This window comes from Mytilus trossulus, chromosome 11 (assembly GCF_036588685.1).
Source record: "Mytilus trossulus isolate FHL-02 chromosome 11, PNRI_Mtr1.1.1.hap1, whole genome shotgun sequence".
Taxonomy (NCBI): Eukaryota; Metazoa; Mollusca; class Bivalvia; order Mytilida; family Mytilidae; genus Mytilus; species Mytilus trossulus.
The window spans coordinates 27425702-27441259 of record NC_086383.1 but is presented as its reverse complement, the minus strand read 5'-3'; the positions used below and the strand labels follow the sequence as shown (position 1 = coordinate 27441259).

Genomic DNA, 15558 nt, shown 5'->3' with positions numbered 1-15558 from the left:
AAGATTTGACAACTGGGCTGGTGATACCCTCGGGGACGAAACGTCTACCAGAAGTGGCATCGACCCAGTGGTGTAAATTATTATCAAAGGTACCAGGATTATAATTTATCGGACCACAGATAAATTATCACGTTGTGATTGGTTAAACGCCGTCACGTGGTGACCCCCTATGAGACCGTATGGGGTTAGTAAGTTTCATATGGGGTTCATGACGCGTTAATGGCGACGTCATCTATTAATAATGTTGTGTTTCATTGCCTCCGGCCTCACCCCCTATGGATTTTACTTACCCTCTATGGATCCGTAGGGTGTCAGTAGCGAACCATATAACTTATATTAGTACGCCAGACGCGCGTTTCGTCTACATAACATAAAATAGTTACATATTTCTGAGTATTTTTTTTTTATTGTAACTACAATCATGAGATTCAAAATATTATATCAGTATATGGATGCTTTATTATTATTTATAAATATATAAATAAATATGTTATTCGTATTTATATCACCCCAACAATGTTAGATTGTAAATTTGCGGAAGGAAATTTGTGTTCTTCCCTGGCAAGGATTTGAACTCATGATATCGTGGAACCAAATCGCCTTGCACTATGCCCGACGTGCTAGACCACTCGACAAATATTTATTATTTCATCTATGAAATGATGTCTCAATCGCCAATTTATATAAATATATGTATATTCTTTTACCTTGATGAAATATATGTATTCTAAAGGCTTATACATACACCATTGTCCATAATGTGAAAAACATAAATGTCCCTTTACCAAAATATACGTCTGATCAGGCAGGTAGACACTGCTGTCTGATTTCCTATTGTGATATTCTGACTTAGTGTGAGTGTTGTCATTTTGATCTATTTTGTCTGTTTGTTTTGTTCAAACATCGTGGTAAATATAATGGAATTTTATTTGACTGATATACAAATGATTGTGTAAGCTAGTTATAAAACAATATTTTCATTTCATTTTCTACATTAGTCAACGCTTTTATCAAGACAGAAATATAACAACTGTTGTCCATTCTTTTAATGTGTTTGAGCTGTTGATTTTGTCATTTGATTAGGAACGTTCAATTTTGACTTTTCCTCGGAGGTTCGTTTTGATTTTATTTATAATTTTTGCATCGTTGGTGGTCTATTCTCAATATGTTTATAGCGCACCTTTCACGCCCCGGTTGACGTTTATGGATATACTTTCTAAATGGATTCTCGAGATTTGAATATCGATAAACTTTTTGTAATGACATAAACAATACAACGGGTGCAACATTAAGAGCAGGATCTATAAACCCTTCGAGAGCGCCTGAGATCATCCCCAGTTATTGGTTGGGTTCGTTTTGCTCAGTCTTTAGTTTTCTATGTTTTGTCTTGTGTACCGTTGTTTGTTTGTTTGTTTGTCTTTTTCTCTCATTTTTTGCCATTGCGTTGTTAGTAAAACTAGCTTATATATTATCTAAACGTTTGACTGTCCCTTTAGTATAAATCGTCCCTCGTTTGTCTCTTATAAGACATAATAATAATTTGAAATACATGGAAGTTAAGCTACTTTGGTGAAGTAAATTGAAATACAACGGAACAATTCGTTACATCTTCTGACATCAGACTCGGACTTCTCTTGAACTGAATTTTAATGTGGGTATTGTTATGCGTTTACTTTTATACATTAGGTATAGGGGGAGGGTTGAGATCTCACAAACATGTTTAACCCCGCCGCATTTTTGCGCCGGTCTCAAGTCAGGAGCCTCTGGCCTTTGTTAGTCTTGTATTATTTTAATTTTAGTTTCTTGTGTACAATTTTGAAATTAGTATGTCGTTCATTATCACTGAACTAGTATATATTTGTTTAGGGGTCAGCTGAATGACGCCTCCGGATGCGGGAATTTCTCGCTACATTGAAGACCTGTTGGTGACCTTCTGCTGTTGTTTTTTTCATTTGGTCGAGTTGTTGTCTCTTTGACACATTCCCCATTTCCATTCTCAATTTTGTATTCATAAATAGAACGACAGGGTTAGATTTATATTCAAATATCGCTTTTAAACGTATTATTTCTTTTCACATTCAAAATGTAAACGATAAATTAAACCGTTTTAGTGATGTTCGAGTCATTTTATTTGAAAATACAAAGATGTTTGTAAATCCATGGACAAAAAACAAATCGGGGTAAAAAACTAAAACCGAGGGAAACGCATTAGATATAAGAGGAGAACAACGACACAACACTGAAATGTAACACACACAGAAACGGACCAAGCATCAGACAAAATCCCACGAGAATAACAAATATAACATCAAAACCAAATACATCAATTTGGGATAGACAAGTACCGTGATACGTCTTATCGCAATGTGAATTTTAAAACGATGCCGAATGATAAACCTAAAAGGACAACAAATTATAGTCAAAGTCGGTCAAGGAATCATAGCTTTAAATGAGGGAGATACACATTTCAGAATTTTAAATAATTACCGAAATTTTGTAATTTTGAATAACATTTACATGATTTAATCATGTCAGTACATAGGAACTGGCTATTGAGCTGGTGATACCTTCGATGACTTCAGTCCGCCAGCAGAGGCATGTTATGTGAGTTACAAGGTTTATATAAATTTCTTTCTTATCTTTCTATTTTCCCTTAACATCTGAAAATGGAGAAGAATCAAACAATTCACTTATCTATATATTCTATAAACACATAGAATGAATAGTCTGGTACAATTGCATTTTTTTTTTATTTTATAATGTTCGTTTTAATTCTAATTTTCTATTACAACTTAGACTGAATACATCGAAGGCCGTGCAATGGAGATGATACATGTATATAGCTGTAACATTTATCTGCATGACGTTTATGTGTATGCTTCCTAGTAAATGTAATTAAACATTTAATCATTGTATAATTTTGTTTCTCGCATGTTTATATATATGTTAGTGGCAAGTCACGGGCCTCTGACCTTTGTTAGACATGTACAATTTTAATTTGGACATATTTCTTGTGTATAACTCGGATTTTAGTATGACGTCCACAATCAATGAACTAGTATACAAAGGGGCCAGCTGAAGGACGCTTCTGGGTGCGGAGGTTTCTCGCTGCGTTGACAACCCATTGGTGGGCTTCGGCTGTTGTATGTTCTATGGTAGGGTTGTTATCTCTTTGACACATTCCCCATTTCCATTCTCAATTTTAATAAGTGAAATAAGCATTAAGATTAAATTCTAGGCAAAAGGCTGACGCATAGGCAGTAGATATATTGCTTCAATAGTGTTAGACATTAATCTTAGATCCTGAAAAATGTGTCCAGGTATTTATGCCTAAAATGTGAATGAGGTTAAATATATTATCAAGATCAAATAAGAGTTATCTTTCGTAATACATTGACTGACTAACTGTAAATTGTTTTTGAATGGTAAAATAGAAAATTATACACCAAAATATAACAGTGATGTGTTCGTTGGATAAGTGATGATGTCAATAACATATGATCATATAGTATAAGTCAGGTGAGAAACATGGGCTTGTTGAATCCGTTTGGTAAAAACCACATACATGTATATATGTGTGTGCTGAAATATTAACTTTACGACAATAATTCTATTTATAAATTCCGGTTTATAATATTTACAATATTGTATGTAAAATTTGACAGTCACTTAACACAACGGATTTCCTAATCATATACAAATGGATTGTTTTCTTTGTCGTAGTCCAAAAATGATAAGAATTAAAAGTAAGTTTTATAATAACTCAGTATATGTTATTCGATCACTCTTTACAATCAGATAAACATGAAACGATCTCTGTTAGAAAATAAAGATAACTTAGTTTAACTAAAATTAAAAGTGCATCAATCATGTCAACATCATGAAAATATCACCGTTTTGTAAACTGCGTCATAAACTCAGTTATAAGTTAAGTGTTTGACAGTTCAATATGTGTACCAACTTACAAGGAGGATCTTAAAAATGCATTGTTTCTGTTTTAAGATATTGCATCGTGTGATTGATTGATTGGTTGGTGTTTAAAGCCACTTCAGCACTATTGTGCTATTTCGTGGCGGTCAGTTATTATTTCGAAAAAGCTGGAGTGTACAGGGAGACCTATCGATAATCGGAACGAAATATTTATCAAAGGTACCAGGATTGTTATTTAGTACGCCAGACGCGCGTTTCGTATACATAAGACTCATCAGTGACGCTCATATCAAAATATTTATAAAGCCAAACAAGTACAAAGTTGAAGATCATTGAGGATCCAAAATTCCTCAATGCTCGAAAGCGAGATAGCAGGGCCTAGGGAGAACTATCGATAATCGGAACGAAAACGAGATTGCTAGAGCTTCCAGGGAGAACTATTGATAATCGGTACGAAAACGAGATAGCTAGAGTTTCCAGGAAGACCTATCGATATTCGGTACGAAAACTGACAATCCCAGTAAATATAGATTGGAGACGAACACACCTGCCATGTGTAGGATTCGTACTCATCCCTCATTGTTGTTACGCAAGTGATACTCTAATTAAATTGTGACTACTAAGACATCTCGGACACTGCTGGCTTTTGCATCATATAAAATGAGACAACTGTTCAATAAATCCCATGGATAAAGATGTAGGCAGATATACAAATCCTGTGAGGCATTCAACCTGAACAAAACTCATATCATATAGTAGCTTTATAAGATGCCGTGTATAAAATAATTTCAAATATTGGAAAAAATATCTTCATTTTTTCATTTCTCTAGCATAATCTTAATTCAGTTAAGATGATGAGCATAAGCTTGAATAAACAAACATCGTAAGTGATTTGTTCAAAAAAAGGGTCGAAAGATACCAGAGGGACAGCCAAACTCATAGATCGAAAATAAACTGACAACGCCATGTCAAAATATAAAAAATACAGACAGAAAAATAATAGTACACAAGACACAACATGGTTAAACTTAAGACTAAGCCACACGAACCCCACCAAAAACTGGGGATGATCTCATTTGCTCCTTTTTATAAACAATACTGGTATAATGAAACAATAAAAAGTTTGCAGTTCGATTAGTGAGGGTAAATATAACCCATCCTTTTCTTCAGAAATTGTTTAACAAAGCTAGAAATTTATGACAGTTGTTTTCCTTTTTTTAAGTTGGTAGATAAAATTGTACGTCGTGTGATTTTGTCAATTGGTATGGACTTCCTCTTTCTACTTTTTCCCTGAAGGACAATGTGTGACTACTGAAAATAAAAGTCAAATATGGATGACATAAACCAATTAATTATTATTCGCTGCTTGGAATAGTTACATAAAGATTATGTTGGAGTGATGTTTAACATGTTTGTTATCGTATTAAATTATCAGCATGTCGAAATGTATAATTGTATTGTATATTTGTGTACATCTAGATCTCAGTCCTGAATTTTCTGGCATTGCATTCATTTATTCTCTAGTCCTGTCTTGTAATGTTGTTTGTTAACTGTTAAAGATAACATTGTCATAAAGGCACAAGGTTTAGCTAGACACAAAACTAGGTTAAACCCTCTATTTGTTTTCTCAAAATGTCCTGTACCAAGTAAAAAAATGACAGTTGTGTGTGTTGCATTGTCTTTTAATTTTGTTTCACTTCAGTTTTTCTGTTGTTTCGTTGTTTTCCTCTTATAGTTAATGTGTTTCCTTCGGTTTTAGTTTGTAATCCGGATTTGTTTTTTCTCAATCGATTTCTGATCTTCGAACAGCGGTATACTAATGTTGCCTTTATTTAGCATTCACACCTCAGCTTTACGTGGAACAGTGGTGAAACTAATATCAATATAATAATTGGAACTGGCTTGTCTCATCAGTTTGGAACTTAGACAAAAAAATACAAAGATCAATAAAAGCCACAGTCCAAGTTAACACGTTTCATTGTCGGCTTTTGCGTTTTGCTAAATTAATTTAGTAAACAACTGTTTCCTATGTTTTATTACATAAATATTTCTTTAAATTTTATCTTGGGCGAGGCTATTTATTTTCAGTTCTAAACAGGTAAGTAACGTCCAGTACCTACTATGTATGTAATGTATATATTTAGGAAGACAAATGAAAAAGATGTCAAATGACAGATTCTGCATATTTGTTACGAGTGCTGTATGAAAGATAAAACGTTTTTGATCCAAGCTGTAAAAAATGTATGTTAGATGGGCTGAAATATTGCCTACTCACATGATACTCGTGTTCCTACTAATCCCTTAAATGGTTGTTGCAAGGGTTTACAGAAAACGCCGATCCCTAATCACATGTGATATCAAGTGTGAGTTATCATTTTGTTGTACTAAGAATCTAAAGTATCGTACATTCAACAACAGCCAAAGAAACGCCCCTTAAGAGAGTTTTGTGGTTTTGGGCTTGAGAAGTCGAGGTGACGTAAACCAACTTTTTGTTAGAGTTTATGATGATTTTTTTTTTTTGCATTTCTACAATATTTGTTTTGATATTTTCCACATGTTAATCAATTTGTATGTTATTTATAGAACCAAACGCACGAGTGGTCAAAAAAGGTTACCTGAAGATCTATGAACGTACGTATCTTTGAGCAGTACATACACAAATGTATGTTAAATTGTATGTAACATTATTTAGGACAAATGAAACATTGTGTTGTACCTTTGAGTAGTTTTAAGACATGGACATTTGTGTGGACCAGTTTAAGAACGGGGTTCAACATTGAGATGAGATGATTAACTATTATAAGTCGAAACAAAGTCAGACAAACAATGGCAAAACAAAACACGATTATTAAAAGCTAAATATTGAGAAAGACGAATCCTTATACGATTTGGAGAGCACTACAAGTAACAAATTTGTTTAGTTTTGGAATTGTGTGAAAACGTTTAAAAAAGAACAAATACTTGTTTAAAGAAATGCGCAAACAAAATAAATCTTTCAGTGAACTTTTAATTGAATTGATAGTTATCGTGTTCTCATTGCTTTTTGCTGTGACTTATTCCCCTGAAATCATTTATTTGCAAAAAAGTCCTGAAATATATTATAGCAAACTTCATTGATGAGTAGATGCGATTCTGACGTACACAACGTTATTCTATTATCTATGCTGAGTTTATTCTTCAAAAAGAGCAAGGTTCTTTTGATTTGCTGCGCGATGACCAAACTAATTTTCATCGACGAATTCATATTCTCTAGAAATCTCTTTGCGTTCCGTATTAGCTATAGGCAAAACACCACTACACACAGTATAGTGTATATGTGATGGAGCAGTATTAGATATGCAAAGAGATTTGGGAAAGCATGCGTTATGAAGTTATGATAATTAAGATAAATTGGGGACCAACCATAAGAAGGAAAATAACGACATGCATTCTTCTATAACAGTATATTCCTTAGTATAATAGTTATCAAAGGTACTAGGCTTATAATTTTATACGCCCTTTGGGATGAAACGTCCACCAGCAGTGGCATCGACCCGGTGGTGTAAATAGTTATGAACGGTAATTGCCAGACGCGCGTTTCGGTTACATAAGACTCAACAGTGACGCTCAAATCCAAACGTTTGAAAGGCAAAACAAGTACAAAATTAAAAAGCATTGAGAACCAGCAATGCCAAACATTTGTGCCAAATACAGCTAACTAAAGGTAATCTATACATGGGATAAGAAAATCCTTAGTATTTTGAATAATTCATAACATGTATATGCTCTTTATAAATACAAAGAAGAGACAACTAAGTTTAAAAGGAAACATATACTTTTGCAAACAGTAAATTTATAAAAATGACCATATATCTTGATATTCATGTCAACACCGAAGTGCTGACTACTGGGCAGTGGTATTGACCCAGTGATGTAAAAAGTTAGCAATGGTACCAGGCTTATTTTATGTATATGAAACACACGGAACTATCGATACATATTGTTGATAGATGTTGCCATATAAACTTAGTTGTATTTTCTTTGTATATATAGGGAGGATATACATGTTATAAATAAAGCTACTAATAAATCTTTAATATATCCACCTTTAATCTTAATTTTAATTTGTTTTTATTTGCATACTTATAATGCAAATAAATCTTTATTTGCATTAGAAGTAGGTATTATAAAAAAAAAAAGAAGATGTGGTATGATTGCCAATGAGACAACTGACCAAAATGGCACAGACATTAACAACTATATATAGGTCACCGTACGGCTATCAACAATGAGCAAAGCCCAGACCGCATAGTCAGTTATAAAGACTCTGATAAGACAATGTAAAACAATTCAAACGAAAACACTAACGGCCTTATTTATATGAAAAAAATGAACGAAAAACAAATATGTAACACATAAACCAACGACAACCACTGCATTACAGGCTTCTGACTTGGGACAGGTGCATATTTTAATAATGTGGCGGGGTTAAACATGTTAGCGGGATAGACGAAATTTCAGATCATTTCATAATAGTCATTGCTTTGAATCCCTTTTTGCACTATTTTAAAGGAGGGTGTCTATATGACGGATGGAACTCGCGGTTCTTTGTGTTATTTGAGGACAGTAGTTTATTATGGTATGAAAACCAAAATAGTTACCACCACAAAGGAGGCATCAAATTAAAGGTAAATCTAGAAACAGGCAAATGCTTAATCTTGCTTTTCGGTAAAAAAAATATTTGATATACAAAATGTAGTTTATATCTCTAATTGATACTGCATGACAACGTTTCGCATGCATTCAAGTGAATTTGCGTCTTGTCATGTTAAACCACGTCTCATGTATATTGATGTCACAACATCGTGACAGGTACATAATTCGCCGTTTCAGAATCTTATGCACCCTGTGTAATATTTCCAAAAGCTTACACCAAAACGTTGTGATTGGTTTAAAACGTTATAAACAATAGAAATCCAACCAATGAAGTAACGTTGTTTTCATTTTGGTATACGAACTATGCGATATAGTTCTTTAGATTCTAAAACGGCGAATTAAACCCTGAACAGTGATGCAACCTACAAGACGACTACATTTGTTCTTTGAACATGTACATACAAGTTGGCACATTTTTATTTAAAAACCATGGTCAAATAGAAGTTCAAAATGTGTTATGTTTCGCTTTTAGTTATTTGATTGTCCATTCTTTTTTAAATTTGGTGAAAATAACAGAATGTTATGGCATATAATGAATTACTAGAAATAGGCACCTTTTGTTGAGATTTCTTATGTTTTGAAATTAAGTACTAATACTTTCAAAATATTTCGGGAATATATGTATTAATCAAACTATTTCTTTCCATTCTAGATGGTTGCTAATTTTATGGCGGTTGGCCCAATGTGCCTTCATACAAGTAAATTTCCTAAACTTCCGAAAGGCAGACAGGTAGTTCATCTGATGGGAATACCAAATATATTCAAGAGGGGAACCAGAAAAGAAAACATTAACATGAGCTGGATTTTATTTGATGGAGGCGATGAAGATATGAAGTGAGTGTATGACTCAGGTCAAAGTTTGAAGTTTCATCTTTCTCGTATCCCCTGGGGTGGATCCAGCAATTTTCATAAGTGGTGGGGGCTGACTGCCTAAGAAGGGATCCGCTGACTGCCTAAGAAGGGGCCCGCTCCGGTCATGCTTCAATGATTCCCTATATAATCAATCATGTTTTTCTCAGAAAAGGGGGTGCGGCCCTCTGGACCATATCCCCCTCTTAATCCGCCCCTGATCCCCGCCAAAGGAGAAATATTGTGATATATAATATCTAGAATGTTGACTTTCATTAACATTCAGATGCAAATGAAGACTTTCTACCGTAATAAAAAAAAATACAAATGTATGTATAGGACAACTTACAGAATTCCACTATAGACAGTTGTTTGCTTAAAGATATGAAGTTTTGAATGAATCGAAACCGTTTTATTTATACTACGTTTGAAGCAATTCAACGTTATATAATGAGAAGCGGTTCTCTGATTTTGATAATTCATAAGAATTTTGCTAAAGTATAATTTCAGTCTTTGCTGATTTCCATGGAATCCTACATGTCGATTTGAAAACGGGAAAAAATATAGTTTTATACATGTCCATTAGTGGAAACTTTGCTTGACTGAGTTCGATCGGCTTTCTGCAATAATTTTAGAAAATCAAAATTGAAGTTTTCGTTGGTGTATTTGTGATTCAAAAAGTCAACTAGTTTATAATGTAGCCGAGTGTGATGCAAATGGCGTCAAACACCCTCGACCAATCGACCAAGCATGTGTTAAATTCAAGTATTTGCTCATGTCTCTGACCGTCATATTTATTTACAGAGCCTGGTTGGAAGCTATTAAAGCAACTGTAAGTAAAAATATATTTGCTCGGCAGTTTTAAGTATATACATAAACATACAATTCATGAATGAGATGATAAATGTCGCATGTCGTATTTTGTATGTTGTTGGGGGTTTTTCTTCTCATATTTTTTTTAGGGGAGGGGGAGGGGGAACGTGATAATTATTATTTAGATATTTTTATATTTCAATACTGTGCACTCGTGTCTTAATTTGACAAAGCTTTGCACATGATTTTCATAGCTATTTAAATTCACATATATTTATTAAGCTGTAGTCATATATTATGTTTATTGTTTATGAAATGATTACCCGAGTTTTTTCTTGTTCACATACAGTATCGAATTCAATCGAAAAGTAATCGAAAATCATTTATCAAGTCTTACAATTATTTCAGTCGTATAATTATTTTCAAAACACACACATAATTTCAGTCAAACATGTAAGTTCTCCACAAAATGTACCGACAGCTGACATACACAAAGCTTGCAGGAACGATTCAAAAAGGATTTGGACACTTTGAGTGAGAGGCACAAGTATATGACGTTTAATTTACTACTTTTTTCTCTGTAGCTACCTCCACCTCCACCTAGACCGGCTCGTTCTTATCCTCCAAACAACAATGTACAACCCAGTGCACCAGTTCTACCCTACAATGTCACGAATTGTAAGTATGACAAGCAATAGTAGCTACCTCGGCCTCCCCCTAGACCGGCTCGTTCTTATCCTCCAAACAACAATGTACAACCCAGTGCACCAGTTCTACCTCTACAATGTCACGAATTGTAAGTATGACAAGCAACAGTAGCTACCTCCGCCTCCCCATAGACCGGCTCGTTCTTATCCTCCAAACAACAATGTACAACCCAGTGCACCAGTTCTACCCTACAATGTCACGAATTGTAAGTATGACAAGCAATAGTAGCTACCTCCGCCTCCCCATAAACCGGCCCGTTCTTATGCTCCAAACAACAATGTACAACCCAGTGCACCAGTTCTACCCTACAATGTCACGAATTGTAAGTATGACAAGCAATAGTAGCTACCTCGGCCTCCCCCTAGACCGGCTCGTTCTTATCCTCCAAACAACAATGTACAACCCAGTGCACCAGTTCTACCCTACAATGTCACGAATTGTAAGTATGACAAGCAATAGTAGCTACCTCCGCCTCCCCATAGACCGGCTCGTTCTTATCTTCCAAGCAACAATGTACAACCCAGTGTACCAGTTTCATCCTACAATGTCACGAACTGTCAGTACTACAAACCATAGAAGGTACATCTAGATATAGAATTGAGAATGGAAACTGTGTCAAATAAATTCATCATTAATACTAAATATTTGCGCCAGACTCACGTTATGTCTACAAAAGATTCATCAGTGACTTTCGAATCAAAAAAAGTTAAAAAGTCCAAATAAAGTACGAAGTTATAGAGCATAAGACCACAATTTCCTAAACTTTTTACCAAATACAGTTAAACAAACTCTTCTTCGTCCGAGGAAGCTTCGTAATATTCAAACAACTTATAACTTTTGAGCTTTATATAACCAAACAACCAGTATCAATCTAGCTAGCATTCATTGTTTGCAGCCAATCGAAGAAGCAGCTATGGTATTAAACGTAGAGTATGTCTAAAATTCAAAACGAAATTAAAACGTTCCAGCGAAATTTGATATTTTAAAATCGTTTCCCTGATTTTTATACGATGGTAATTTGTTTAATATATATAGGAAGATGTGGTGTAAGTGCCAGTGAGACAACTCTCCATCCAAATAACAATTTTAAAAAAAAGTAAACCATTATAGGTCAATGTACGGCCTTAAACATGGAGCATTGACTCACACCGAACAACAAGCTATAAAGGGCGCCACAATTGCTAGTGTAAAACCATTCACACGGGAGAACCAACGGTCTAATCTATATAAATAAATAAATAAATGAATAATACCTTTCTGATGCCAGTAGCCACTTTTTTTTCTGAAGATACTGTTTGTTTTATACACAAAGTTCACCAAAACACTATATTTTGTTTCAGACCATCCACCAAATGAGAACGCTCCTCTGATTGTACACACACATAATACATCCGGTGGTGGTGCTTCAAACTTGGCGACAGGTAACATAACATTGGTGGCACATACCTGCCAACTTTTCAAAATGTCCATGGGGTTTTACGTGCAAAAAAAAGTAAAATCACAAAAATACTGAACTTAGAGGAAAATCAATTCGGAAAGTCCATAATCACATGGCAAAATCAAATAACAAAACGCATCAAAAACGAATGGACAAGAACTGTCATATTCCTGACTTGGTACAGGCATTTTCAAATGTAGAAAATGGTGGATTAAACCTGGTTCTATAGCGCTAACCCTCTCACTTTCATGACAGTCTCATTGTCTACAAGATGGTTCTTATAATTCTACAAAACCATCAAGTGGTGCCTTCAATTTTATTATAATGTTGTTACTTTACTTCTTCATACTTTTACAAGCCAATAGCCATTGTAAGATTAATTGTTTTGTTTAAAACTGTGGTCAAAATTTCTCTTTTAAAAATTTCAATTTGGGAGCCTCCATGGGGGAAATCCCACAAAAATAGTAACATTTGGCAGGTATGTTGGCATGATATTCTGATATTAGTGTAAGATCATAAGCATTATTCATAAAGATCAGTTTATATTTATATATAGAAAGATTAACATATTCTGAGTAGTGACAGTTTGTACACATAAAATAATGCATGATATTAAATCTGATTAACTTAGTTTTTATTAATTAAATAGAATAAGAATGTTTTAAACACAAGTTAAAAAAAATTAAGGATATCAAATCTTAAATAATATTGGGCCTCGTTACATTCGACATCTCGACTACGTAAGAAAGGTCTGGATGGGGCTTACTGAGTGGAGAATAATAGGTAAAAACGTTTTACTCAAATGAAAAACAATAGAGAAAAATTAACTAAAAATAAGACACTATAGAGAGTCATTGTGTGGTATATAATATCAAGAATAAAGTATAACGGTAAAGGATATTGGAAAAAGATTTAGAATAGAACATAACATAACAGACAACAAATTAAGAATAGAGAGTAACGGGCCAGAAAAAAAATTCACAAACTGAAAAAAACTCTTTTCCATACCCTTATATACAAGTAAAGTGTATAATGTAGCTCCTTTACGAAAACTAATAAGGTTTGCTCCTGTATATCAGAATCCAGGTAACAATGTTGCTTTCTCTCTTTACACTTCTTTACATGTTATAGTAATATAGCATGGTGTTTCATTTTCAGGAATGCTAGTTGGAGCTGCAATAGGATATGGCCTTGGTGGTTTTGGACCAGGTATGGGCTGGGACTGGGGTTGGGGATGGGGACCAAATCCCTACAGTGGTTACTGGGGAGGTTGGGATGAAGGTGGCACCTTGGACATAAATTACGCTGATTATGATTTCGGTGACAACATGGATTATGGATATGCTGACAGTGATATTGGTGAATTTGAAGATGGTGATTTTGGTGGTGACGACGGTGGTTTTTATGGTGGTGATGGTGAGGGCTACACTAATGACTATGGTGGTGATGGTGAGGGCTACACTGATGACTATGGCGGTGGTTACAACGATAGTTTTACTGGTGGGGATGGTGGAGGTTATACTGGTGATTATGGCGGCGGTGGTGACGGCGGTGGTTTCGCCGGTAATGAAGATGGTGGTTATGCTGGAAATGATGGCGGTGGTGGTGATTATGGAGGGGATGGCGGTGGATGCGGAGGAGGATGTGGGGGAGATTAGACTTCTAGAGCTTTGTTGTGTGCATCTCTGCGCTCATATTTAAACGTTCATTGTGTACTTCTAAGTCAGATGAGTTGACTACCTCTAACGTTTGTCTTAGATACAAAACTGTTAATTTGCGGACACTTGGAACTTTCCAACGAACAAAATATTCAACAAATTTTCAAACACGTTCAAAATTTCATAAAAAGGTCAAACAGATTTCTTATGCCTTGATAGAGCGTTATTATTACTGACACGGAACGTCATCGTTGTCATCAATTCACAAGACATCGTCACAGAAGTATACAATTTCTCAAACTTTCTTTTTCTATTTTTACTTTCTCTCCTCTTTGTTTACTTATGAAAGCTAGTATTATATTGTATAAACTGGGTTTTTTAAAATGCATGTCCATTATATTATACTATTATTGTAGATTTATATTGAATTATGGAGAAGACTTCATAAGTATGATTTACTTGTGTCTAATCCATTTTGCTTTAATTCAGCAAATAAAATATGTTTAAACTAAGTTTGTCTTATTGCTTAAATTATAAGGATGTATAATGTATTTATCTAGTCTTTTTTGTATACTCATTGTCTTGTATAAAATGTTGATCCTTGTTTATACTATATCCTGATAGAAGATAACAAATCAATAAATTAAGAGAAACGGTTTGTAAACCTTATTTTAATAGAAAGTGTGAAGGTCTTTTTGTAAACTTTTGAATTTTTCGAAAAATTAAGGATATTCTTATCCCAGGCATATATTACCTTAGCCATAATTGGCACAACTTTTTGGAATTTTGGATCCTCAATACTTTTCAACTATGTACTTGTTTGGCTTTACAAATGGTTTGATATGGGGGTCACTGGTGACTCTTATGTAGACAAAACGCGCATCTGGTGTACTAAATCATAATCCTGGTACCTTTGATAACTTTTATAAATGTATTTTCATTATTCATGATTTTTTTATTAATTAATGTCTATAGAGTCCCAAATCATGACTTAAATATTTCAAAAAGCTGGCTCAGTTTAAACCAAGCAAAATGGGATTATATATGGTTCAGAAGCAGTATCAGAGACTTTTAATATAAATTTTCTATTCTAATTCAACATCGTTTGTAACGTTCATTTTGATTGAATAACGGTCACTTATGTTCAAGGCATCAACTCACAACTGATACTATGAACATATACGCGCAAGCGCAGACAACCTTTGACAAATTTTAAATGTTTGATTTCACGTTGATTTCTCTTTTTACTTTCTCTCATCTTTGTTTACCTATGAAAGCTAGTATTATATTGTATAAACTATTTTTTTAAATGCATGTCCATTATATTATACTATTATTGTAGATTTATATTGAATTATGGAGAAGACTTCATAAGTATGATTTACTTGTGTCTAATCCATTTTGCTTTAATTCAGCAAATAAAATATGTTTAAACTAAGTTTGTCTTATTGCTTAAATTATAAGGAT

The 15558-nt window shown here is 34.2% G+C and overlaps 2 protein-coding genes across 2 annotated transcripts; both read left to right on the top strand.

Moving 5' to 3' along the window:
- Positions 1 to 3601: 3601 nt before the first annotated feature.
- On the top strand, positions 3602 to 11000 carry LOC134690945 (uncharacterized). The gene is made up of 6 exons (XM_063551121.1): positions 3602 to 3746; positions 6514 to 6561; positions 8482 to 8597; positions 9278 to 9459; positions 10279 to 10306; positions 10872 to 11000. Exons 1-6 carry the CDS (start codon positions 3701 to 3703, stop codon positions 10983 to 10985), a joined length of 534 nt encoding a protein of 177 aa, XP_063407191.1. The 5' UTR covers positions 3602 to 3700; the 3' UTR covers positions 10986 to 11000.
- A 342-nt stretch (positions 11001 to 11342) lies between these two features.
- On the top strand, positions 11343 to 14472 carry LOC134690944 (TATA-binding protein-associated factor 2N-like). Its single transcript, XM_063551120.1, has 3 exons — positions 11343 to 11434; positions 12336 to 12416; positions 13592 to 14472. The coding sequence occupies exon 3, from the start codon at positions 13594 to 13596 to the stop codon at positions 14089 to 14091; it is 498 nt and encodes a 165-aa protein (XP_063407190.1). The 5' UTR covers positions 11343 to 11434; positions 12336 to 12416; positions 13592 to 13593; the 3' UTR covers positions 14092 to 14472.
- Positions 14473 to 15558: the final 1086 nt, after the last annotated feature.

What these genes read in the sequence shown, in the direction of transcription:
- LOC134690945 (XM_063551121.1), top strand. Translation starts at nt 3,701, where the DNA reads ATGGATTGTTTTCTTTGTCGTAGTCCAAAAATGATAAGAATTAAAA. An exon ending in GGAGGCGATGAAGATATGAA is followed by an intron (nt 9,460 to 10,278) that starts GTGAGTGTATGA and finishes ATTTATTTACAG; the next exon opens with AGCCTGGTTGGAAGCTATTA. An exon ending in TGGAAGCTATTAAAGCAACT is followed by an intron (nt 10,307 to 10,871) that starts GTAAGTAAAAAT and finishes TTTTCTCTGTAG; the next exon opens with CTACCTCCACCTCCACCTAG.
- LOC134690944 (XM_063551120.1), top strand. Translation starts at nt 13,594, where the DNA reads ATGCTAGTTGGAGCTGCAATAGGATATGGCCTTGGTGGTTTTGGACCA.